At 44.6% G+C, this 26,475-nt stretch overlaps 1 protein-coding gene across 1 annotated transcript in view; it reads right to left on the bottom strand.

Moving 5' to 3' along the window:
• Positions 1–26,475, bottom strand: part of rasgrf2b (Ras protein-specific guanine nucleotide-releasing factor 2b) — a 266,898-nt gene that overhangs the window by 64,215 nt on the left and 176,208 nt on the right. Inside the window, exon 16 of the mRNA XM_078564491.1 lies at positions 20,369–20,533. Coding sequence (XP_078420617.1) covers positions 20,369–20,533 — 165 coding nt within the window. The remainder of the gene's footprint in view (positions 1–20,368; positions 20,534–26,475) is intronic.

Genomic DNA, 26,475 nt, shown 5'->3' with positions numbered 1-26,475 from the left:
GGTGAGGGCACTTCACAATCGCCTGAGGTGCAGGTGGAGGCAGAGGGCGCCCAGGGCACCGGCAGTCGGAGGATTGCTGGGGACCAGGACGATACTCAGTCGAAGGCTGATGATGAGCCTCTGGAGTCGTCCATTAGGCGGCAGATGCTGGATATCCAGCGAGATGTGCGGGAGGGTCTGGCAGAGATCCATGAGGGTATGCATCTCATGGTCTCTATTGTGGAGGAGTCCATGCAGAGCATGAGCACTGCATCGATCATCATGGCCAAGCGCACTGCCTCCTCCACTGAGAGAGTGGTGACTCTCATGGAGAGGCAGCTCCAGGGACAGAATGCGGGGTTCCTGGGGTTGTGCTCGGATCTGCAAACCCTCACACAGGCACTGACCTCAGGTGGTCAGTGTCAGCGTGGGAGATGGATCAGGCACCCAGTATCCCAGCTAGGGGCCCATCCATCAATGATGTACAGGGAGGCCCAGGGCCACCTCACGTTGGCACACAAGCTCCTTGTCGTCTCTGCGGGCTCCTCTCAGGGCACTGTGGATGATGGCAGCAGCTCCTCCACCCCTCTGCCAGTGACCATGACATCTGATGAGGATGTGGCGACTGGGGAGATGCCAGGCGTGGCACTGACCACTCCTCCCCAAGCATGACAAGCACACGCTCCCCTGGCCAGAGGATGACTGCCAAGGTCATCAAGGCCAACAAGACAGCACAGTCAGCAGGCTGTCTCCAATGCCAGTGCCAGCGAGGGGGGAACACCTGGACATAGCACTCGCAAGCGTAAGTTAAAGTTAAACCATGAGCACAAGAGGGACAGGTCACGGTGATTTTATGTTCATTTATGTTTACTTTATCTATACTGTTTTGGGATTGAAGACCAGAGAAGTTTATGTAAATAGTTTGGAATTGTCAAAAAGAGATCAATTTTGCTTTTGTCATTTTGGCCTGTGTATGCTTCACCTTTTTATTTTATTGGTGCAGGGTATGCCAGTATGTAGTGCAGGACATGAGGGGCTCTGAACTTTATTGCACAGGCACTGAGTGTTCTTTGTGTTCAGATGAAAGGGTAATTTCAGACAGCCGGGATGGAGGCAGCAGCCCTGGCATGCGGTTGAAGCTGATCTTTGGTAGCCTAGATGAAGAAGCATTGGATCAAGGCTAGCTCGCTGGAGGTTACCGAGGTCTGCCTCCACACCCTCAGCATTCTCCTCACTGTGCTCCTCTTCTGACTCACTACTGGACTCATCATCTGTGGCCTGTGCAGCTGTGTCAAGATCCTCTTCCTCCAGTGAGTCCCCCTTTGCCAGTGCCAGATTGTGGGGAGCGCAGCATGCAACCGCTATCAGTGACACCCACTCTGGGGGGTATTGTAGTGCTCCCCCTGAACAGAAGCACATCTTGAGAAGACCCATGGTCCTCTCTGCTACTGCCCTTGTGGAGGCATGACTCATATTGTAACACTTCTCTGCCTCTGTTCTTGGATGGCGGAGAGGTGTCGTGAACCACCTCTTCAACAGATAACTCTCGTCACCCAGCAGCCATCCATCCAGCTGGGCTGGAGCCCCGGCACCTGGGAGTGTCTGAGGATGTAGGCGTCATGGGAGCTGCCTGCGTACCTTGCACAAACTTGTAGAATCAGCATCCTGTGATCACACACTATCTGCACGTTCATGGAGTGGAAGCTCTTCCTGTTGACGAAGGCACCCGGCTGACTCGCTGGTGATGCCATATGTGTGCAGTCGATGGCACCCTGGACACAGGGGAACCCAGCAACCTCTGCAAAGCCCCTGGCTTGCTCAACCTAGATGGTCTTGTCTGTACGGCAATGAATAAAGGTCAGTACCCACCTAAACAGAGCTTCTAGCACCAGCTTGACGCAACTGTGGACACTGATTGAGACACTCCACACAGACCCCCCACTGACCTCTGGAAAGAGCCAGAGGCATAGAAATTGAGGGCCACTGTGACCTTCAGAGCCACTGGCATGGGGTGTCCACCCACATAGTCAGAGCTGACCTCAGACTCAATCATCTGACAAATGGAGGTCGCACTCTCCTTTGAGAGGCAGAGCTTCCTTTGGCATTGCACCTCAGACAGAGTGAGGTACCTGCATCGCTGCCTGTAAACCCTAGCAGCAGGATAATGCTGTCTTTTGTGGCCCCTTCCACCTTGGGCTACCTGCTGGCCCTGTGCCCCTTGTGCCTGTATTTCTCCACCCACAGGTCCCTCCCCTGGAAGCTGCATAGGGATATGTTGTCTCCTCTCCTTCTGCCCCTCTCTTCCTCCTCAGAGGAGGTGCCTCCAGCGGAGACCACAATCCCCATTACCAGGGTAAGGGAAGGCTGTCTGATACCTGGAAGGGTCCACATGGTCTGAATCCTCCGGGGGCCTGGCAGACAACAATGAGTCCTGAAATGAAGCCTGGAAATGTGAAGAATGAAGCCCCAAACAGAGATGAAGCTGCCAAATACCAATAAGCAACCAGCAGCAAACTATCTCCAAAACCCCTCACTACTCACACTGGCAACGCTGCTGACCCTCTTTATCCCACCCTTAGGTGAGGTTTGTGAAAATGTCGGAAGGCTGCCTGCCCGTTTTGCCCCTGCGATGAGCTGGATTTTGCACAGGCAAGGAAAAATCACAGTCAATTGGACTCTTAAGGGCCTTAAGTGGCTGCTTAATTAACGGCGTGCGCCGCTCCAACACCCGCGCGTGCCTGCCGAGCGAAATATCGCGCGAGTGCACAATGGCGTTGGGATGCTCGCCCGATGTCATCGTGCACTATTTCACTCCCAATCAGGTCGGGCACGCACTCACCCATGGGACGTAAAATTCCGCCCTATGGAAATTCCTGGTTAAAAACTGAACAGAACCTGAGAGAAACTTGGCTTATTAAATCAGTAATAAAAACTGACCGTTAGGGCCTGATTTTAACTCCCAGGAAGCGAATGGATTTTAAGTGAGTTGCAATTACACCTGAAAGGTCCTTAAGCATCATGCCATCTCTCTGCTACTTTTCCCATCTTCTTTTTACATGCCTCTTTCTCAATCATTTTATATTTGTTGTTTCTTTCATTTAAACAGCTTCTCCTCCTACTTTACTTCAGTTCTCTTTTTATCACAGCTCACAATTTCGTGATAAGCTTGATTATTCTTTCAAAGAACTGAGTACTTGAGAAGTGAAGTGCAGAGATAATGTGGGACACAAGGCAACCCGACAACTGGGGCACTCAAGACAGTGCTTATTGATTCATTTATCAGCTTTCTTTTACAAGAAACACCTGAATCCCAGACTTATGTTCCCACCCATATCACAACAATTTATAGCCTAATTAAGAGCAAGGAAAGCAACCACTACACATTAAAATTACATTCAAACAGCATAATTTGAACAAATTCTTTTCTAGTTTTTCTTGGGATCAATTTGTTTTAGGTCACATTTCTTTATCCTAGCATTCCTGATGTACGCAAATGTCTTGTGCCAATTAATTTTTTTTGTGACATTTGAGGTAACAACCCATTTTCCAGAACAAATTCAATTCCATTCCTTTTTTTCATATATACCACACACTTGCTTCGAGATAAACTTAATTCAAAGGTCAAGATTGAGCTTGAGCATTTGGATTGAAAACTGAACATACTCAACAGGGCTGACAGCATCTGTGGAGAGAGAAACCAAATCAACGTTCCGAGTCAAATATGACTCTTCTTCAGTCACATTCGATTCATAACGTTAACTTTTGTCTCTCTCGCCATAGGTGCTGCCAGGCCTGAGTATTTCCAGCACTTTCTGCTTTTATTTCAGATTTCCAGCATCCACAGTATCTGGCTTTTATTTTATTTGATTATTTGGGTTGAGTGAAGATTTTTTTTAAAAAAACGTTGCCTTCAATTTTAAGTATAATTTGAACGATACTGATTAATGAATTGCAGCATTCTAAACTGCAATTATAAATAAACAGCTGTCCGTTAAGCCCCTTCGGTATAACTTCGAGAATTTTGCAATGACAAAAACATGTGACTCAGTATTTAGTGCACGGTTACCGCTATGGAGCAGCTGATTCTCAGAATAAGCTACCATTTCTTGTAAATTTAAATGAGGATAATTGTTCTGCAGTTAGAAAGGATGTTTGCCAATATAGAGGTACTGATTCTTCATGAGAATCATGGTAAATATTTCCTTTGCCAGAAACAGAGAGCCACATTTTACTCCCCCCCCCCCCCCCGCCCCCCATCCCCCTTCCCCCTTCCCCACCCCTCTCCCCCTCCCCGCACCTGGTGTGGTTTTTGGCAGGGGGGGTGGGGAATGGCAAGCCCTCCGCCTTCCCACCCACACCCAATACGGTGAGTGGGCAGGCACTGAAAATAGGTAGCTCACTTGCCAATTTTTAAAGAATAATTACCAGGCAATTGAGTTTGTTACCAAGCCAATTGACCTGTACTTCACACTGCCCACGTCATAAAACGTTGAGGCTGAATATTCCCCCTCTCGGGAGGCTTGTGCGGGGGCGGGTGGGAGAGAGCGCGAACCCGATCGGGAGCACACCGCCATTTACGTGGGGGGGCCAATTAAGGCCCGTCCAGCGTGACACGCACCCAGAAGCGCTGAGCGCTCCCTGTGCGGGCGGGGTAGGGGGAGTAGGCTGAGTTGAGGCCTGTGCTCTTTTGTGCATGCGCGTGAATGATCACAGAAATCTCCCTGAGGCACAGCGCTGCCTCAGGGAGATTAGTTTGGTTTTGAAAAATTTTAATGAAAAAAAAAGATTTTAAGACATGTCCCCTCATGTGACAGTGTCATATGAGCTGGGACATGCCAATGAATTTTAATTTAAAAATTTATTTATTTTATAATCCCTTAATGAAACCTCATCCTGCCCGTGGATGAGGTTCCATGATAAATGCGAGGGCAATGTCACCGCCCATCATTTTACGTGTCGGCGAGCGGGGCCCACGCCCGCTCACCGACCCGAAGACTCTGGCCCATAGCTGATTTGATTGTGGCTTCAACTCCACATTCCGCCTACCCCAGTTAACCTTTGACTCTCTTGTTAGTTAAGAATCTAACTACCTCTGCCTTAAAAATATTCAACGACCCTGCCTCCACTGCTCTCTGGGGTGGAGAGTTCCAAAGACTCTCGACCTTCAGAGAAAATATTTCTTCTCATCGCCATTTTAAATGGGAGACCAATTATTTTTAAACTGTGTCCCCAGTTCTAGTCTCCCTCACAAGGGAAAACATCCTTTCAGTATCCACCCTGCCAAGTCCCCTCAGGACCTTATATGTTTCAATAAGATCACCTCCCAATTTTCTAAATTCCAATGGATTCAGGCCCAGCCTATCCAACCTTTCCTCACAAGATAATCCCCCATTCCAGGTATCAGTCAAGTGAACCTTCTCTCAACTGCTTCTAACACATTCATATCCTTCATTAAATAAGGAGACCAAAACTGTACAAAGTATTCCAGATGTGGTCTCTCCAATGCCCTGTACAACTTAAGCAAAACATCCCTACTTTTATAAAAGCAAAAAACTGTGGATGCTGGAAATCCAAAACAAAAATTAAAATACCTGGAAAAACTCAGCAGGTCTGACAGCATCTGCGGAGAGGAACACAGTTAATGTTTTGAGTCCGTATGACTCTTCAACAGAACTAAGGAAAAATAGAAAAGAGGTGAAATATAAGCTGGTTTAAGAGGGGGGGGGGGGGGGGGGGGGGGGGGGGGTGGGACAGGTAGAGCTGGATAGAGGGCCAGTTATAGGTGGAGATAACCAAAAGATGTCATAGACAAAAGGACAAAGAGGTGTTGAAGGTGGTGATATTATCTAAGGAATGTGCTAATAGGTGACATTAAGGGTAGAAAGCAGGTCGAACAAGGTACAGATAGCCCTAGTGGAGGTGGGGTGGGGGGAAGGGATCGAAATAGGCTAAAAGGTAGAGATAAAACAATGGATGAAAATACATTTAAAAATAATGGAAATAGGTGGGATAAGAAAAATATATATAAATTATTGGGGGGAAAAAAAGGACGGGATCAGAAAGGAGGTGGGGATGGAGGAGAGAGCTCATGATCTAAAATTGTTGAACTCAATATTCAGTCCGGAAGGCTGTAAATTGCCTAGTCGGAAAATGAGGTACTGTTCCTCCAGTTTGCGTTGAGCTTCACTGGAACAATGCAGCAGGCCAAGGACGGACATGTGGGCATGAGAGCAGGGTGGAGTGTTGAAATGGCAAGCGACAGGGAGGTCTGGATCATGCTTGCGGACAAACCGAAAGTGTTCTGCAAAGCGGTCACCCAGTCTGCGTTTGGTCTCTCCAATGTAGAGGAAACCGTATTGGGAGCAGTGAATGCAGTAGACTAAATTGATGGAAGTGCAAGTGAAATACTGCTTTACTTGAAAGGAGTGTTTGGGCCCTTGGACGGTGAGGAGAGGGGAAGTAAAGGGGCAGGTGTTGCACCTTCTGCGGTTGCATGGGAAGGTGCCGTGGGAGGGGGTTGAGGTGTAGGGGGTGATGGAGGAGTGGACCAGGATGTCCCAGAGGGAACGATCCCTGCGGAATGCCGCCAGGGGGGGTGAAGGGAAGATGTGTTTGGTGGTGGCATCATGCTGGAGTTGGCGGAAATGGCGGAGGATGATCCTTTGAATGCAGAGGCTGGTGGGGTGATAAGTGAGGATAAGTGAGGACTATCATGGTTCTGGGAGGGAGAGGAAGGTATGAGGGTGGATGCGCGGGAGATGGGCCGGACACGGTTGAGGGCCCTGTCAACCACCGTGGGTGGAAAAACCCAGTTAAGGAAGAAGGAAGACATGTCAGACGAACTGTTTTTGAAAGTGGCATCATCAGAACAGATGCGACGGAGGCAAAGGAACTGAGAGAATGGGATGGAGTCCTTACAGGAAGCGGGGCGTGAGGAGCTGTAGTCGAGGTAGCTGTGGGAGTCCGTAGGCTTGTTGGTGGACAGTCTATCACCAGAAATTGAGACAGAGAGGTCAAGGAAGGGAAGGGAAGTGTCAGAGACGTACCATGTGAAAATGATGGAGGGGTGGAAATTGGAAGCAAAATTAATAAATTTTTCCAGGTCCAGACGAGAGCATAACTACTTTTATATTCCATTCTCCTTGCAATAAACGACACCATTCCTTTTGCCTTCCTAATCACTTGCTGTACCTGCATACTAACATTTTGTAATTCATATAACAGGACAACGAGATCCTTCTCTACTTCAGAGTTCTGCCATCTCTCTCCATTTAAATAGTATACTGCTTTTCTATTCTTCTTACCAAATTCACATTTCCCCACATTACATTCCATCTGCCGATCTTTTGCCCACTCACTTAACCTATCTATGTCCATTTGCAGACTCCTTGCCCGGGATTGTACTGTCTCGCCGAACTGAATGGAAATTTAAGTGGCTCGCCGCATCCACCAGGGGGAGACACCACCGCGGTGGGGCTGTAAAATCCTGGCCCTTCTGTCCTCTTCAAAACTTACTTTCCTGCCTATCTTGGTCTCATCAGCAAATTTAGCAACAATACCATCAGTCCCTTTATCCAAGTCAAAGTTTTTGGGAAGGTGGGAAAGAATGGCGACACAGCATTGGGCATCCTCCCATCATTTGCTCCTCCACACCTAGCCTCCAAAACCCACCCCCCCTCCCTAGACTGCCCAATCCCTCACCACCCTAAAAGCGCAGGACTTACCTGGGTCCAGGATCCATCGAAGTTCTTTGTGGGCTTGCTTGCAGTCCCAGCAGCACCCACTACTTAATTCTGGTACTGCTGGGACTGCTAGAGCTTATGGCCAATCAGATCAGCCAATCCTCCCACTGAGGGGCAGAAGTCCCAATCTCAGTCTGTTTCGCCTGCCAATGGTACGTTATTGTTGCGGGGTGAGCTTTTATTTTTAAGATCCATCGGCTGCCAGCCAACTCTTGCAATGGAGGAGGGGTGAGCAATATGACTCCCCACCCACCCCCCTTGAAATTCAGCCCAGAAATTATCTCCGTGTTATGACTTCTATGTCAACACCTGGCCAAGCAATAACAATTTAGGAACAGTGCTAAACCCAGAGTGTGAACCCAAAGTGATTTGAATTGGTCCAATTTTTATCAATTAGATTTTTTGCCAAATACAGAACTATTTTATTTGGATGCATCAGTTCTATTAACAAGATAATGCATGTTTTTGGAACAATTTACAGGCTTTGAACCATGATCAACGCGCTACCAACCCTATCCCTCCCACCCTTACAATACCAGAAACACAACTTTACAAATGTTTAAAGCACTTGAAGCCAGATCCTGTAAGTGCAGCTTTTGGCACCACGGGATGGTGATCTCAATGTCAAAGCCTAGTGCTGATGACTCAAGGAGCCTGACCCCAGTTCCCCCTAATCCCCAAGGGTCACCCTTTCAGTCATACCAAAGCTTAGGACCTTTGTGTGAATGATGCAACATCCCATGGCTGTCCCCTTCCTTCCAAGTGGCTAGACTAAACATGAACAATGATATTCTGGTAGAGCAACAAGTGAAGTAGAAAATGAGGCTTGAAGATGACTAATGACTTAAAAATGCCATGTAATCTACACCCCATCATTTGTACCATAGGTAGGCAGATTAGTATGTTCAAGCATCCAACACTGATTTGAGAGTTTAAAGGGCCTCCTTGCCTAGTGTAGTCACTCACAGGGTGATCAACTGCATTCTCATTTTCCAAAAGATGCAAGAATCCCACTGGAGGCTGCCAGAAATTGCAGATTTGTCTGATCCCAATAAAATAGACCAGGATGATGATTTGATCTGTGATGACATAACTGATGATGTTTAATGAAAGAGTTGGAGTTGGAAGTATGAAAAACAGAGATCCATCTATTAATCCACCTATAAAAGCTTATTAAATATTAATCTCATGCACATGGTTGAATACTTCATGGTCATAGGTATGGTGATATTAAGTTATTTATTATTATTAACTAAAGCAGACAGCGGTCATTAAATACATCATTTACCAGGTCCATTTGTGGACAGTGATATTGAGATACAACAGTCTTGGCTTTTTAGCAATTTATTCTTCGGCAGTTTAGACTAAATGCCTTGTTCTCTGAGCAGTTTATGTGTGTTTCTCAACCCGTTGTAGCTTAGATTTCCCAGCTATTTTACAAGTCATCCCTCCATGTTCTACAGTCATTGTAGCTTATCTATCAACTTTCTCGATCCCCATGCATTTACATTTTACAATGCTGTGATCTATTTTCTGTGTCGAAGGGTACGAGCTTCCATATTTGTACCATGCCCCAAATATGTAAACAAGTTCCATTTGACAGAAATTGGTGGTCTTTTTTCTGCCAGGTAGCATTGCACATGATGGCGGGATCTCCACATACTGGAACCGAGAAACAGCATGGCTAACAATCTCAGCAGTTATGTTGAAAATGTACTCTGTGCAGATTTCCATTAGTGCTGATCACATATGCCAATCACTCTTAATCCCCTTTTAAATAATTCTTAGCCCTGCTAAGAATTTATGTAGCATGTAACGAAGGTCATTGGCAGGCCAATTTCCCATTCCGATGTTTGGGCAGAGGTCTTGTCCAGAAGATTTTCTGTCCATTCTAGCTAGATGTTAAAGGAAAGCTGCAAGCAGTCCCAATAAGAAGGGGTAGAAAGAAAGTATTCTAAAATTCTATTGGGATTTTTTTTCCCCAAGTGTTAAATCTATTTTCAGATTCATGGAGCGAAAAGCAGCAGTTTCATAATTAATCACAAAGAAGCTGACAGTAAACTCCTTCCAAGAGTTCTGCAAAACAACAAGATTAACATAATCTAGTCCAACAGTTGAGTGCAGGACTGAGGCAATGCTGCTTGGTGGAGAGATTCCATTTTTTAGATGGGCCATTAAAATGAAACCTCCATGTGCCATTTCAGCTGGATGCAATGGATACCACCACATAATTTGAAAAATGGCAAAAGACTTCTGGCCATCATCCCTACATTAGCCAAACCATCAAAAACAGAAAAAAACTGGTCATTCATCTTATTAGCTGCGTGTGGGACCTTGCTGTGCACAAATGTCTACCATACTTGCCTACGTTATACCAGTGACTAGATTCCTCAAAGGCAGCTTGGCAGTCCTGGAGAGTGTCTGACTAGCTGAGACACTAGGCAAGGGTGACAGGTAAGACAAGTTGAGGATAGAAGCAATCAGAGGAAAGGCGATCGTATGAGCTGTCAGCAGACGAAGTTTTAATGTGGAGTCAACCTGCTCCTCCTGGTTACAATTTCAGGTAAATATAACATTTTGTACTTATCCTTTTGATGGCAGCTTCTAGCAGTTTCTTTAAGGACAGTTGGGTTAGCTGTCCAAGGAAATTGACGGCACGAATCACAGGCTATGCTGTGATCATTTGCATTCTAATGAGGCAGCTACAGAACATTCTAATCAACATGGCATGATATGTACTTCAGACATGGACCAAGTGCATGCATGCCACAAAGCAAAACTTATCCTTCAGCAACCAAGTATCACCCAAAAAAATCGATGCTGTGCAACTGAACTATCCATAGTCTTGACATGTTACTAATTGAAAGAACACATGCACAGTGAAAGGCATGGGCTGAAGCCACTGTCCATTATCCATGTCCTCAAATTAGTATACATCTACAGCTCATTTATGTTAGAATGTTTTCCTGCATGAAGCCCTTTGGAAATATGTGAATGTGTGCCCTATGGGTTCACATGGTTAGCAATTGGTCTTGGGGAAGATTTTAACACTATCTGCCTGACAGTTGAGAAGTTAAAAACACCCAGATTACTGACCTGTCAGAAAGCCACCAGGAACTCATCATTCTGAATTTCAACTCATTCTATTGAGCATGTGGTAAGGGCACTGCCCAAAGTCAGCATGGTCCTTCCTTACTTTATACATGCCAATTCAGGAAAAGGCCCATGCAGACAGGCACGTTCCTTTTACTTGCCTTTTGCTCCCCAGGTCTTGTGGGTAGTGTAACTGATGTTGAACTTGACCATGACCCCCTGTCAAGTTTATTATCCTGCTTTCCGCTGGGAACAGTATCTTGAAGTGGCAAACAGAGCAACTATCCTCACACCCACATCATGCAGCAGCATTTCCAAGTCATGAGCTATCAAATAGGAAATTTGAGTGCTGCATTGTTCTGGCAGTAACCTGTAAACTCAGATTCCTGCCTCCACATTTATTATGCCATCTGCTGGATTTTGCCAGCCAATTTCTGTTGCGCCGAGCAACCTTTGGAAATATTCCCATATGCCTCAGAAAATGAGGCTTCAAAAAGGCCAACACAATTTTTGATCTCACATTTGTGTGTTGCATTGTCATGATATTCTTCTGCAAAGGTTACTCAGAATCTTAAGCAATGACATACGACAAGATACAGCAATTCTTATCAGTGCACTGTTCAGCTAGAAATGGTCAGAAGATCAGGATTGGAAAGAGCTGTCAGTATTTGTAAGTTATCACAAAATCAGATGCTATAACCATACTGGACAAATTGTGACTAACAATATATAGCATTCGGATAGAGTCATAGAGTTTTACAGCACAGAAAGAGGCCCTTCAGCCCATCGTGTCCATGCCGGTCATCAAGCCCCTATCTACTCTAATCCCATTTTTCAGCACTTGGCCCATAGCCCTGTATGCTATGGCGTTTCAAGTGTTCGTCTAAATACTTCTTAAATGTTGTGAGAGTTCCCACCTCTGCCACCCTTTCAGGCAGGGACCTCCAGATATCCCCCACCCTCTGGGTGAAAAAAGTTTTGTCAAATCTCCTCTAAATCTCCTGCCCCTTACCTTAAATCTATGCCCCCGGTTATTGACTCCTCCACTAAGGGGAAAAGTTTCTTCCTATCTACCCTATCTATGCACCTCATAATTTTGTACATCCCTGTCAGGTCCCCCTTTAGCCTTCTCTGCTCTAAGGAAAACAGCTCCAGTCTATCTAGCCCCTCTTCATAGCTGAAACGCTCCAGCCCAGGCAACATCCTGGTCAATCTCCTCTGCACCATCTCCAGTGCAATCACATCCTTCCTATAGTGTGGCAACCAGAGTATTGCACACAATACTCCAGATGCAGCCTAACTAATGCTTTATACAGTTCCATCATAACCTCCCTGCTCTTGTATTCAATGCCTCAACTAATAAAGGCAACTAGCCCATATGCCTTCTTAACCACCTTTTCGACCTGTCCTGCTGCCTTCAAGGATGTATGGACATGCACACCAAGGTCCCTCTGATCCTTTGTACTTCCTAGGATCCTACTATTCATCGTGTACTCCCTTGCCGTGTTAGCCCTCCCAAAAGGCATCATCTCACACTTCTCAGGATTAAATTCCATTTGCCACTGTTCTGGCCACCTGACCAGCCCATCTATATCATCCTGTAATCTAAGGCTTTCCTCCTGGCTATTCACCACACCACCAATTTTCGTGTCATCTGCGAACTTACTGATCATACATCCTACATTCATGTCTAGATCATTAATGTACACTACAAACAGGAAGGGACCCAGCACAAAACCCTGCTGTACACCACTGGACACAGGCTTCCAGTCGCAAAAACAACCTTCAACCCTCTGCCTCCTGCCACTAAGCCAATTTTGAATCCAAATTGCCCTGGATCCTACGAGCTCTTACCTTCTTGATCAGTCTCCCATAGGAAACCTTGTCAAAAGCCTTACTGAAGTCCATGTAGACTACATCAACTACGCTACCCTCATCTACGCATCTAATCACCTTCTCAAAAAATGCAATCAAATTTGTTAGACATGATCTCTCCCTGGCAAAGCCATGCTGACTATCCTTGATTAGTCCCTGCCTCTCCAAGTGGAGATTAATCCTGTCCCTCAGAATTTTTTCCAAAAGTTTCCTTACCACTGATGTTAGACTGACTGGGTAGGATTTTCCGCACCTGCCCACCGCCAGGATCTTCGGCCCTGCTGCAAGTCAATAGACTTCTGGCTGGGACTCCGCCTCGCCTGAGGTGGGTCCTGCCCCTGATGGGGCCGAAAAATCCCAGCCACTGGCCTATAGTTCCCTGGTTTAACCATACCCCCTTCTTGAATAATATCACATTTGCTGTCCTCCAGTCCTCTGGCACATCTCCTGTGGCCAGAGGGGGTTTGAAAATTAATGTCAGGGCCTCTGCAATCTCCTCCCTTACCTCTCTGGGATACATCTTATCTGGACCTGGGAATTTATCCACTTTTAAGCCCGCTAAAACTGCTAATACCTCCTCCCTCTCAATGTTAATTTGTTCAAGTATATCACAGTCCCCCTCCCTGATTTCTATACCTACATCGTCCTTCTCTATAGTGAATATAAATGCAAAGTACTCATTTAAAACCTCACCTATGTCTTCTGGCTCCTCTCACAGGTTGCCACTTTGGTCCCTAATGGGTCCCACTCTTTCCTTGGTTATCCTCTTGCCCCTAATATACTTATAAAACGCCTTTGGATTTTCCTTTATTTTACCTGTCAGTGTTTTTTCATGTTCCCTCTTCGCTCTCCTAATTTCTTTTTTAAGTAACTCCCTGCACTTTCTATACTCGCCTAGGACTTCTGCTGTTTTGAACCCTCGGTATCTAGCATAAGTTTCCCTTTTTAGCCTTATCCAATCCTGTACCTTCCTCGACATCCAGGGTTCTCTGGATTGTTGGTCCCACCCTTCATCTTTACGGGAACATATTGGCCCTGCTCTCTCACTATTTCCTTTTTGAATGACTCCTACTGGTCTGATCTAGATTTTCCTACAAGCGGCTGCTCCCAGTCCAATTTGGCCAGATCCTGTCTTATCATATTGAAATCGCCCTTCCCCCAATTCTGAACTTTTATTTCCGGTCCATCTTTGTCCTTTTCCATAACTACCTTAAATATTACTGAGTTATGGTCACTAGCACCGAAATGCTTTCCCACTGACACTTCTACCACTTGCCCAGCTTCATTCCCTAAAACTAGGTCCAGCATCGCCCCCTCTCTTGTCAGACATTCTATGTGATAGCTTAAAAAGCTCTCCTGGAAACATTTTAAGAATTCTGCCCGTTCTAAGCCTTTCACACTTTGTCTATCCCAGTTAAAATTGGGGAAGTTGAAATCCCCTACTCCTATTACCCTATTATTTTTACACTTCTCTGAGATTTGCCCACATAACTGCCCTTCTTTCTTTCTCTGATTGTTTGGGGAGTCTATAGTACACTCCCAGCAATGTGATTGCCTCATTTTTGTTTTTAAGTTCTACCCATATGGCCTCATTTGAGGAACCTTCTAAGATATCATCCCTCCTTATTGCAGTAATTGACGCCTTGATCAGTATTGCAACACCATCTCCTCTTTTGCATCCCCCTCCCATGTCTCGCCTGAAGATTCTATGCCCTGGAGTATTGAGCTGCCAGTCCCGCCCTTCCCTCAACAATGTCTCCGTGATAGCAATGATATCATATCCACATGTGTTAATCAACATCCTCAACTCATCTGCCTCACTCACAAGACTCCTTGCACTAAAATAAATGCCATCCAGCCTTGCCATGCTCCCTTTTGCCTTAACCTGACTTTCTATGCTCTGCCTTCCAAACTAGTTTTTCTTCTATATTTGTCTGTACATCACCCCTACTATACCTCCACTTTGTATCCCATCTCTCTCCCAAATGAGTTTAAACCCCCACTAACAGCAGAAGCAAACCCCCCCGCCCCCCCCCCCCACCCCCCGCAAGGATATTGGTCCCGTTCTGGTTCAGGTGCAACCCCTTGGGCTTGTACAGGTCCCACCTTCCCCAGAAACTGACCCAGTGATCCAGGAATCTAAAGCCCTCCCTCCTGCACCAACTCTTCAGCCACATATTCATCTGCTCTATCTGCCTATTCCTATACTCACTAGCATGTGGCACCAGGAGTTATCCAGAAATTATAACCTTTGAGATCCTGCTTTTCAATCTGCTACCTAGCTCCCTAAATTCTTGTTGGAGGAGCTCACCCCTCTTTCTACCTATGTTGTTGGTACCAATGTGAACCACAATCTCTGACTGTTTGCCTTCCCCTTTCAGAATGCCCTGCAGCCATTCAGTGACATCCTTGACCCTGGTCCCAGGAAGGCAACACACCATCCTGGAGGCACGTCTGCGGCCACAGAAATGCCTGTCTGTACCCCTCACTATTAAGGCTCCTACCACTATTGCTCTTCCTCTCTTTCTCCTCCCACCTTGTGCACCTGGGTTTTGGCTGCACTCCCCAGAGGAACCGTCACTCTCACCGTTTTCCAACACAGAAAAATGGTTCTTCAGTGAGATGCACTTTGGGGCTTTCCTGACCACCTGCCTACCTCCCTTCTTCTGACTGGTGGTCACCCATTCCTTCTCTGACTGCACTTCCTTAAGCTGCGAGGTGACCATGTTTACAAATGTGCTATCCACGTAACTCTCAGCCTCACGGATGCACTGCTGTGCCTCTAGCCAATGCTCAAGCTCCGAAACTTGGTGTTCAAGCTGGTCAAACCAGTGGCATTTCCTAAAGATGTGGTCAGACTGCCAGGAGCGTCTAAGACTTCCCACATAATGCAGGCCATGCAACACACAAGACTGAGCTCCCCTGCTATACCAGTAGTTAAAATACTCTTACCCTAAATTTAAGCCAAGCAGAAAATTATTGAAGTTTCTTTCTTTTCAAAAAAAGCTAAAACTCTTACCTTTCCTTAATGTAGTTTCAAAGTGGAGAAAAACATCTTACCCACTACCTACCAATCAGCTCTTTGCTTTGGCTGACATCACTTTCATCAGCCTTTTTGGATTCTGGCAGGGTTCCTGTTGGGATTAGCCACTGCTCCGACTGTATCCATAGCTCATGAAAGACTGTTAAAAGGCAGGTCATGAAATGTAGACAGTATCCTCGAAAATCCATGATGGTTCTATTAGTCTCCTGCCGTAACTCCAGGAGCAGCTTGATCGAATCTACTGTAGGGGACTGGTTGTGCCAGCCCTTTACCATTTCCAGCAGGGAAGGAACCTCTTACAAGGCCAATGTCTTTGGGCAGGATAAGCATGAATGACTGATGTAAGCAGTCTCCTTGATCTTTAGTGGTGTTTGCATCCACCTGACTGCTTCTCACTGACTCAGCAAACTCTGACAGGGTCAATGCTGGAGGGACCAGTGGCCATAACCCTGGTGTAACAGCCAGGATCACATCCTACAGATTTTATGTGTAGCATGTCTGTATTTCACTTTCAATACTGAGGCATTTTGGAATTACACCTTTTCTGTATCGGTCAATGGTTATCAGTAAATAATATCTGATATGAAACTACAAATGCTGGAAATACACAATAAGTCAATCGGCATCGGAGATAAAATACAAAAGCAAAATACTGCGGATGCTAGAAATCTATAATAAAAACTGAAAATGCTGGAAATGCTCAGCAAGTCTGGCAGCATCTATGAAGAGAGACGCAGAGTTAACAGGCAGAGTTTTCCATTCAGGGTCAACACCCCAACATTACCACCAATGTGGGTCCTGATCCTGCACCGCATTGGCATTAATATTTGCAGAATTGGCTAATTAGTCATCTTAAGGCACACTTGCCGTTCAATTAAGGAAGGCAGGGCAGCTTTCAAATCTGGATACATAATAGGAAGCCCACCAGAACTGAAGGAGCTGCAGCTGCAGTTGCAGATAAGGGAGAGAGACGGTGCCTCCAACTTGAGGTGCCCTCAGTACTTTTAACATATTTGGAACAAAAAATGGCCACATCTGCTGGACAACCGCTGTGGAGGGGAAACCGCTGCACAGAAAGGGTGGCGGCTGCAGCTGGAGTCAAGTAGGTGGGAAGGGCCTCAAAGTTATCCTGGAGTGCTACCCTTACCCACCCACCGCCTTAGAAAACCCTGCTCAACATTTCCAATCTGTGACCTTTCATCAGAACTGGGAAGTGTCATAGGCCTGAAATGTTAACTCTGTTTCTCTCTCCACAGATGCTGCCAGACCTGCTGAGTTTTTCCAGCACTTTCTATTTTTATTATCTGAAATAGAATAGATAGTTAACATTTTGAGTGGGACCCTTCATAGCATTGGTAATACAGGGCAGAGCGCATCTTTACAGGCCTAGAACAAAGTGGAGGGAAAGAACAATAGGTATGAGTCAGGAGTACAGATATGCTAGCTGCTTTTGCAAAGAGGCAACAATACATATAAATACATTTCTAAAGTTTAATGAGTTTTTGTTTGATCGAATGTAAGTGGTGATGGAAACATGCTGTTGCTGAGGCTACTGAGAAAAACACATAAGTATAAGCAGACTTTCTTATAATAAGACCAGAAAACTTGGATTCTGTTTGGCAAAACTTAGAGACCCTCCCATCTGAATGTGAGGAACTGCTGAAGTTTAATAGGCTTAAACCATGCAGCTTAACAGATAACAGCACTGATTCTCTTCCTACTGCTTTCCTATCTAAGACCATTCTAACCATTAGGGCAGAGTTGTTCATGAGGCACATGTAAGGTCTGGAAATATAACTCAAAGAAATTTATAATCTCAGTTTTATTTGTGCTCATGGGAAAAATTTCCCCCCCATTAGGGAGGGGGGGTGTGCGGGAGTGGGCGCGCCTCCAATCGACACTCCCAAACAGGGGTGCATCGCCATTTTACGTGGGCGGGCCAATTCAGGCCCACCCAGCGTGATGTCTGCTCGGAAGCGCTACACGCTCCCTGTGCAGGTGGGGGGAATTCCCTCAGCCGGGAGTGCGCTCTTTCGCGCATGCACGTGAAAGAGCGCACCAATCTCCCTGAGGCTAAGTGCTGTCTCAGGGAGATCGGCTCGGAATTAAAATTTTTAATACAAATGATAAAAAAATTTCCCTGACATGTCCCCTCATGTGACACTGTCACCTGAGTTGGGACTTGTCCATAACTTTTATAGAAAGATTGGATAAAAATTTAAATACCTTCATGAAACCTCATCCCGCCCGTTATTTTTAAATGTATTTCCATCCATTGTTTTATCTCTACCGTTTAGCCTATTTCAATCCCTTCCCCCCACCCACCCACTAGGGCTCTCTGTACCTTGCTCGTCCTGCTTTCTACCCTTAATGTCACCTATTAGCACATTTCTCAGCTAATATCACCACCGTCAACACCTCTTTGTCCTTTTGTCTATGACATCTTTTGGCTATCTCCACCTATCACTGGCCCTCTATCCAGCTCTACCTGTCCCACCCCTAATTAAACCAGCTTACATTTCACCTCTCTTCTATTTTTCCTTAGTTCTGTTGAAGAGTCATACGGACTCGAAACGTTAACTGTATTCCTCTCCGCAGATGCTATCAGACCGGCCGAGTTTTTCCAGGTATTTTTATTTTTGTTTTATATTTCTTATTATTTAGTTTATTCTGTTTAAAGTTTGTGAGCCAGGTGGCTTGCACAGTACTGTTCTTAAAGCTATTGCCTTATTGATGCATAAATCATAGATTGGAACACATCAGCCCGGATCTTCTGAGCAGCAGCGATGATCGTAGCGTTGCCACTGTGCTGACACTGCTGCACATTACTTCTAGGACCTTCCAAGCCTGGCTTCCACAGAAATGTGCAGCACAGTGTCATTCTGGAGACTCTGTCAGAGTGGAGTAGAGTCAGGGGAAGACAGGACAAGCCCTCTTTATGGCACTAGCTGCCATATGGTAAATTTAAAGGTCCAGTCTGAATGTTAGTGAATGGATGAGTGGTTAAGTGGGGGAGGTAAGTGGTAATGTGGGTAAGGTGGGTTATGGGGTAGGTGGGTGAGGTGATAGGTGCGTGAGTTGGTATATGGGTTGGGGAGCAGTTGGGTCAGGTCCAGGGGGATGGTGGGCGGTCAAAGGGGAGGTCGGGTGGCAGTCCGGAGGTCAGGGGGGTAGTTGGATCCAGTCAGCAGAGTATTCAGGTTGGGAAAGGTCGGGGGTAGTAAAGGGGTTGGGAGTGTAGTCAGATTGGGTTGGGGGGTAGTCGTAGGGTCAGAGGTGATCAGTTGTGGAGTTACCCAGATGTTAGACTAGGTTTTAATCTTCTTAACATAACCTGGGTAACTATTCAGGTAAGAACTGTGGACTGTGGAACTCTCCGAAGTCTCTGATTCTAGCTCAGATGGAGATGTTCATGGAGGGTCCCAGGGAGCAGGAGAATTGCCCATTAGAAGTTGAAACTTCCCAGCAATTCCCACGTAGGGCAGTGCATCAGAACTTCCGCGGGGTCCTGATGCACATCTCAGTCATAGGCTCAGTCTTGGACAATCCAGAGACAGGGAAATTTGGTCCATCATCTGGGATATAGATACTTGAAATATATGCAAATTAAGGGAAATTTGGATTCAATCATTATATTTGGAAAGTGATGTGACATGACATACACTTACATTCACAGTCCATAAAGACAAAAAGCTTCTCCATTGGGACATTTGTCTGAAGTGATGTGGGAGGCATCCCAATTTGCAGTGGTAGTTGTCTCCTTCAGGTCCAGCAATCAGCCATGTTAAACAGCCAGTCACTAACATATCTTGCACGGCACAAGTATTAGGTTATTAAGTTTGCTGCAGATGATAAATAGTTCCAATCCCTTTTCACCAAGTGTGCCATCTTGGAGTCAAGTCCACCCCCAAAGAAAGCTTTCCTACTTCCCTGCCAAAGGAGAGTGATCACTTGTTGTTCATTAAGCAACTAGCAAGTGTTGGTCTGAGTCCAGAAACTCATCCTGGACAATTATGCAAACAGCACAACTCACCATAAAATGCAAGTTCGAAGTGTAAAAGATTATGTACTGTAAGAGATCGTCCAAGTTACACATGCGAACAAGCATTAGTAAAATGAAAGAGTTAAACATGATGCAAAAATGGAAGGGAAGAAAGAGAGAATGTGAATAGAAGAATCCCACAAGAAAATCAGTAAGGTAAGTAAGATCTGAAGATTTTGAAGTCAATGTTCAGACCAGAAGGTATTAGTATGTCCTGGAAGAAAATGAGATACTTTTCTTAAAGGTTGTATTGAGTTTAGAAGGTAGGATACCGAAGATGGAAAGGTTAATTTAAGAAAGGTAAGGGGAAAGGTGAGGATCTGTCTTGGTAACTGGGACTGAAATTTGCAGAGGACACCTTCGCTCTCCTCAGTACAGAGGGAGCCACAGCATGAGCAGAAAATAGAGTGTAGGAGATTGGGGGTATAAATGTAAACCACTGTTTACGGACAGGCATCAGTGAGTGAAGACAGAAACAGAGAAATGTGGCATTTGCAGTGGCTGACTGCTCTGCTCTTCCAACAATTTCTATTGTTATTTTCAACCCATTGGCATACTGAAGAATATAAAATGAATAGGAGAGGGTAGCTTTACCTCCCATAGAAACTCGTCTAAACTTTTCCTGCACTCCAGAGTTTTCGGCTGGTGGACTCCCATGTCCTGCTGCCGCTGTGGCAATAGCGAATGCTGAAGTAGGAGACACAGAGCATCGTGCATTGTCCATCTCCCTGCTGCCAGGTCCCATCACACCAGATTGAACTGCATTATTTAAATCACACAAAGGACATTCTTAATTCTACCAGTTTGTAGGTACAGTTAATGCAAATTGTAAGACACTAAATGGTACAGCATTCTAATACTTTGACTTTGACCCTAATGACATTAGTTAAGCCATTGCTGAGATTTGAATCCATTTGGTGGTTGTAGAATATTGTAAAATGTTTCTAAATGAAACTTAGAAAGTGAGGTGTGCGGAACAGCAAGAAATTGTGACAACATATTCTTTCATGTTGTTTTGTCCTAAGAAATTGAAGTATATATATCTATACTTCTTCAGGACATGTTACAGAAAACAACTTTAGAGACCCATGTAATGTTTACTGCAGAATTGTTATACACACTACATTGTAGCTTTATGAGTACAATATATAATTTACAGGCTCTCAATTTCCTCAATGACAATTACACCATTGTTGCACTGGAAAGTTACATCTTTCTCCAGTAGAGGGGGTTGCACATAAGTTTCCTGGGGGAAGTTAATTGAATTATTTTTGGTGAAACTCTGATGTAACTTGAATGCAGAGCCTGCGGGGGACATTTCGGATTTGGGGGATTTTGGAAATGAAAATTGGGAGAAATGCACAATGAACAGCTAATCCAAAGTCAAAATGAGTTCCCGTGTAACTTGCTGGCATTACCCCCTCCCTCGCCAGGAAACTTCAGTGCAACAATGGCCTAATTTTTTAAAAGCACTGCACAGAAGTCAAGGAGCAGCAGAACCCTGTTCAACAGCAAGGTGTACAACAAGAGGTTTTTCTGGCAATTCTCACCAAATCACTTGATGGCATTAGGCACCAGCACCAACAGTCCAGATTGTCACATTCATGTCCACTTAGGTGCCCACCAGGCAACACCTCACGTACAAGAAACACAACCAGCCTCCCTGATGAAGATCTCTAAGTCCTCCTTCAAGACCTAGAATACAGGAACCTTACACTCCTGGGTCTTCCTTTCACCAATCTGGACACCAACATTAGTCATGGTGCCAGCAAAAGCTGGCATTGACATAGCATCCCTCCTGATTTGATTAACAGTGCAGAAAGAAGTAAGAACACCTGATAAGGGCAGGCAAGGGTAGCATGTCACCACACTCACTCTTTCCTCCCTCCTGCTCTATGCAGCACCACATTTTCGCACTCTTAAAGTAATATTCAAACTACTAACCCTTCACACTAACACCTGGGTAAATGTGCCTAAAATGTCCCTAACTCATACCACTTCCTTGCAGAGTCCCAAAACACCTTCCCCCACTCTAATCTTCTCACACACCCACATCTGTCATTAAACCTCATAACACTCCTTAACCCAGGCCACATCACCCTACACACACAACCTTCCAGCCCATTAGCTTGCAATAAAATAAATGTTTGCTTTGAAATATACTTAGCACTTCTGTGTTATTTATGAATATCACGATAAATCAGGAATGAGAGTAAATAGAACAATCAGTACATCTGGACTTCATTGTAAAGGTAATGATTCTCTTCTGTGCCAAAGAAATATGCTTGTCATCAACTCGTAGCTTATGTAGAAGGCGGTAAGTCTGAGGTTCTGCCACTGCAGTCAATTATTTGCTTAAGACGTCCTGCAGAAAATGCCTTCTCATGCGGCAGTAAATAACGACAGTGCCTGGTTTGCATCATAGATGGCCTTCAGCGGTTGCTTGGTTGGCATCTTCCATTTCTTAAACTTGTCATCATGGCTCCCTGTATCCTGGGGAATCCAGTTAAGTTGCTCTGCTGCCTGTCAGGTGTTGCTGACATGCACAAATCTGGCAGCTCTATGAAAGAGGGCATCTATCACCTGTTGGTTACATGCATTGACAGCTCCCCTGTTAGTGTTGTACTGATATCTTGAAGCAGAGTAGAAGGAAACAGAGCTGTAAATAGTGAAGATTGATGTCACTGTAATTGCCACAGAGAAAACAGTTGTGAGAGTGCAGGGATTCTGCAAACCTTCATCATGATGTAGGGAGAGATGCCCTATGGCATCCCTGGAAAGAATGCGCACCTGTCCAGAGGGGTCCTCATAGACCAGGTGTGGCCTGTCCAAGTGCTGAGGAGGGTCATAACTGGTGATCCACTGTCCTCAGCTATGCTGCCTGATCCTCCTGGCCTGGACACATTACTGTTCCAACTCTTCCACCAACTGTTATAATGGCATAGGATGGTTTGTCCATGAGGAAAGCCTTTCTCTGTCTGAATTTTATCTGAATGTGGAGAGTAGCCATATGTCAGGAGAACAATAACAGTTTTCATTTACTTTAGTACCTTTAATGCAGTAAAGCGCCCCTAAGAAGAACTATCCTGTGTCACAGCAAGCAATCAATAAATACAGTAAGACAGAGCTAAGGAAGGTCTTAATTTTGACCTATTGTCAGATAGTTAGTAGTCAAGTAAGCAAAGGAAAGATAGATATCATGAGATGGTTGAATGAGGTTGATAGAAAATGGATAAAGGTGGTAGATGGATGTCAGGGTGGAGACTCATAACCACCAAGCAATTGAGGTATTCACCAAACATAGCAAATACCAGGAGAGTGTTATGAATGTTCAATGCAAGTCCATCTAGAGACCAAGAAGAAGTTTACACATTGTACAGCTAGACCATGAAGAAATATTCAAGCCAGCCAGCAACTGAACTGCAGGGAATGAAGAAATGAGAAGAGGTAAGAGGTTGTCAGATAATTGAACAAGCAAGGAAAAGGAGCTGGGATCTGTGGAAACCACTTGGGAACTATATGAACTGGATTAATACAGCAGGTGCAAGCAATTGGATGGAAGTTTTCTGATCTTAGACACTTCACAGTATTGAACAAAGTAGCATGAAAGAATTATGAATATTAATAACCCCTATTGTATATAGATGCAATCAAATGCAATCTCTAATTAGTCAAACATGCATCATACAAAATCTCTGAATAAGTTAGCAAACTAGAGACACACTATTAAAAATAAGCGTGAAAGCAGCCTCTTACCATTCAAAAATGACATTCAGTAAATGCAATGCTTTGTGAACAGGGTTTGTGCGTAAGTTGTCTCCATTTACAGTGCAGTCTAATTTTGATGAAACTTAAGATATGGCTCAAAAAATGTCACCAGGGTCTCTCAGAAATTAATGCAATTTTCTATACACTATCCACTATGCCTATGATATCACTTGTCATCACCAGGATCCAATCTGAATATGTACAATAAAAACGCCACGCGGCATTTTCCTGGGATGTGGCCCAACAGTGAGGATAATCCCAAATGGTGTCATTGGTAGCCAGGAAATCCATACTATTTCTTTACAACACATTTGAGAACAGAATAATAAATGAATGCAAGCAGAGCATAATTGACACCCTCAGTGAATTGCAAGGCTGTAATCAAATTGATGGGTTCAAATGATATCCTAAAGCATGAGAACGGTTTATGCTGGTCGTCAGAACCCAACAACTAGGTCACTGCCTGCTTTATAATACATTTCAGGGAGTGAATTTCCATCATAATTCTCCATTCTGCTAATGGGGTGTTTTGTTTCTGTTGCTGATTAAAAATGTGTGGTCTGAATGAATGTTGATTTTATGGGAAATATTGGATTTTTCCCCTAAGACGTGCTGCTATTAATTTTCTGCAGCAAGACATGCGGTATTCTGGGTTACTTTTACAAATTGGGAATATTCACTCCCCAGCACAGATTATAAAGCGCCAATCCAATCAAAAGACTGAAACAATGGGAATGAATTTCGTTGGGTCTTCTGCTCCGCTGGTTTAAACAGGATTTTGGCTGAAATGTCACTGCAGTTTCTGCAGCCAAACAGGAGAAGCCCTGAGGAAATTCCCCATAATGCCATAAACTAGGAAACTAAAGCTTTGTTAGTCTACAGACGCACCTGACTCCCATCACTGGGCTCCATTAACTCCCTCCTACGTATAACTCAACTACTTTGAGTGCCTTATCTAAAGGTTGTAGATACAGCTTACCATCAAGTCTGAGCAGCTGCTGGCTGAGGGGAACGTTTCTAATATAATATTTCTGTCGTAGTCCTGAGTATGCCAAGCGTGAAGTGTTAATTCTTTTTTTTTAATCAAACAATGTGAACATTTTTTCATGAACTTTAGATTGTTTTGTGATAAATTTTTAAGTGTCTATGTTAAAAAGGAAAAGGTTCCGCTGCATGGAAAATGCAAACAAAAGGCTTTACAACCCCGCTGTGATGTAAGCACAAAGGATTATTCAAGCATGTCAAGTACAGGAGCATTGCAAGGTTTATTGTTGAAAATAATATTGGATATTCATTATGTACCTTACTGTAAAGCAAAACATTTGGCTTTGTTATTTAATTCTAATCCCTGCATAACAACATAAGAAATAAGAGAATAGGAGCGGGAGAAGGCCATTTGGCCCCTCAAGCCTGCTCCACCATTCAATAAGATCATGGTTGATCTGAATGTGGCCTTAGCTCCACTTTCCTGCTTGGCCCCATAACCCTTGGCTCCCTTGTTGATCAAAAATCTGTCTAACTCTGCCTTGAATATATTCAATAACCCAACTTTCACTCCTCTCTGTGGAACAGAATTCCAAAGACTTAATGACCCTAAGAGAAAGAAAAAAATCTCCTTATCTCAGTCTTAAATGGGGGACCTCACTTTTAAATTGTCCTCCCTAGTTCTAGATACCCCCCCGCCACCAAACCCCACCACCCCCACCCCCCACCCCACCACAAGAGGAAACATTATCTCAGCATCTACCCTATTACCAATAACATTCTTTCACAGGATGGGCAGCAACATCCTATGAAAGAATAAAAAAAACAAAGCCCCTCAGAATCTTGTATGTTTTTTTCAATAAGATCATCCCTCATTCTTCCAAACTTCAATGAGTATAGACTCAACCTGCTCAACCTTTCCTCATAAGACAACCCCTTCATCCCAGGAATCAGCCTAGTGAACCATCTCTGGACCACTTCAAATGCAAGTATATCCCTCCTTAAGTAAGGAGTCCAAAGATACAGACAAAAGTGTGGTCTCACCAATGCTCTGTACAGTTGTAGCATGACTTTTCTACTTTTATACTTGATCTCCCTTGCAGCAAAAGCCAGCATTCCATTTGCCTTCCCAATTATTTGCTGTACCTGCATGCTAACTTTTCATGATTTATATACAAAGACATCCAGATCCCTCTGTACCATAGCATTCTGCAGTCTCTCCCCATTTAAATAATATTCTGTTTTTCTATTCTTCCTGCCAAAGTGGACAACCTCACATTTTCTCACATTCCACTCCATCTGCCTAATGTTTGCCTATTCACTCAATCTATCTATATCACTTTGCAGACTCTTTGCTTTGTTGTCCTAACTATTTTTGTACCTTCAGAAAATCTGTTTACAATACAGTTGATCCCTTCATCCAAATAATTAATATGGATCATAAATTCCAGATCTCTTTTGAATTCCAGATTCCAGATCTAAAAATACTCCCTGCTCACTATGTAATACTGTTAATGGAAAAGCTGCATCTTTGGGAAAGTGATGAATGTGAACCAGATATTAATGTTGTAATAGTGGCAGTGTTTGTCTGACTAACATGCCCCACCACAAGGGACAAACAGTTGCGGGGTGGGGGGGTGGGGGGAGGTGTTGTTGGGGCAGGAATTACCATGAATGATCTGTCTAAGCTGTGCGCATACATGGGTGTGCAGCTACGCAAAGAAATTTATAGCAACCACACATTGGAATAATTGTGCATTTTGAAGAAAATTTAGAGGAATCATTGCACACCAGCCAGCTTTTCCTCACCCCAGCCCTCTAAGTAAATGCCTGCTCTGTCCTCTCTCAGAATTAGATAAGAGACCCAACAGGTAAATATTTCCCTTGTAACAGTGTGAATTGCCAAATAAATGGCGGTTAAAAAGTACTGTAGTATCCTGGAAAGTTGA

The sequence above is a fragment of the Cetorhinus maximus genome, chromosome 2 (genome assembly GCF_964194155.1).
Source record: "Cetorhinus maximus chromosome 2, sCetMax3.hap1.1, whole genome shotgun sequence".
NCBI lineage: Eukaryota > Metazoa > Chordata > Chondrichthyes > Lamniformes > Cetorhinidae > Cetorhinus > Cetorhinus maximus.
This window is presented reverse-complemented; position numbering and strand designations above follow the sequence as displayed.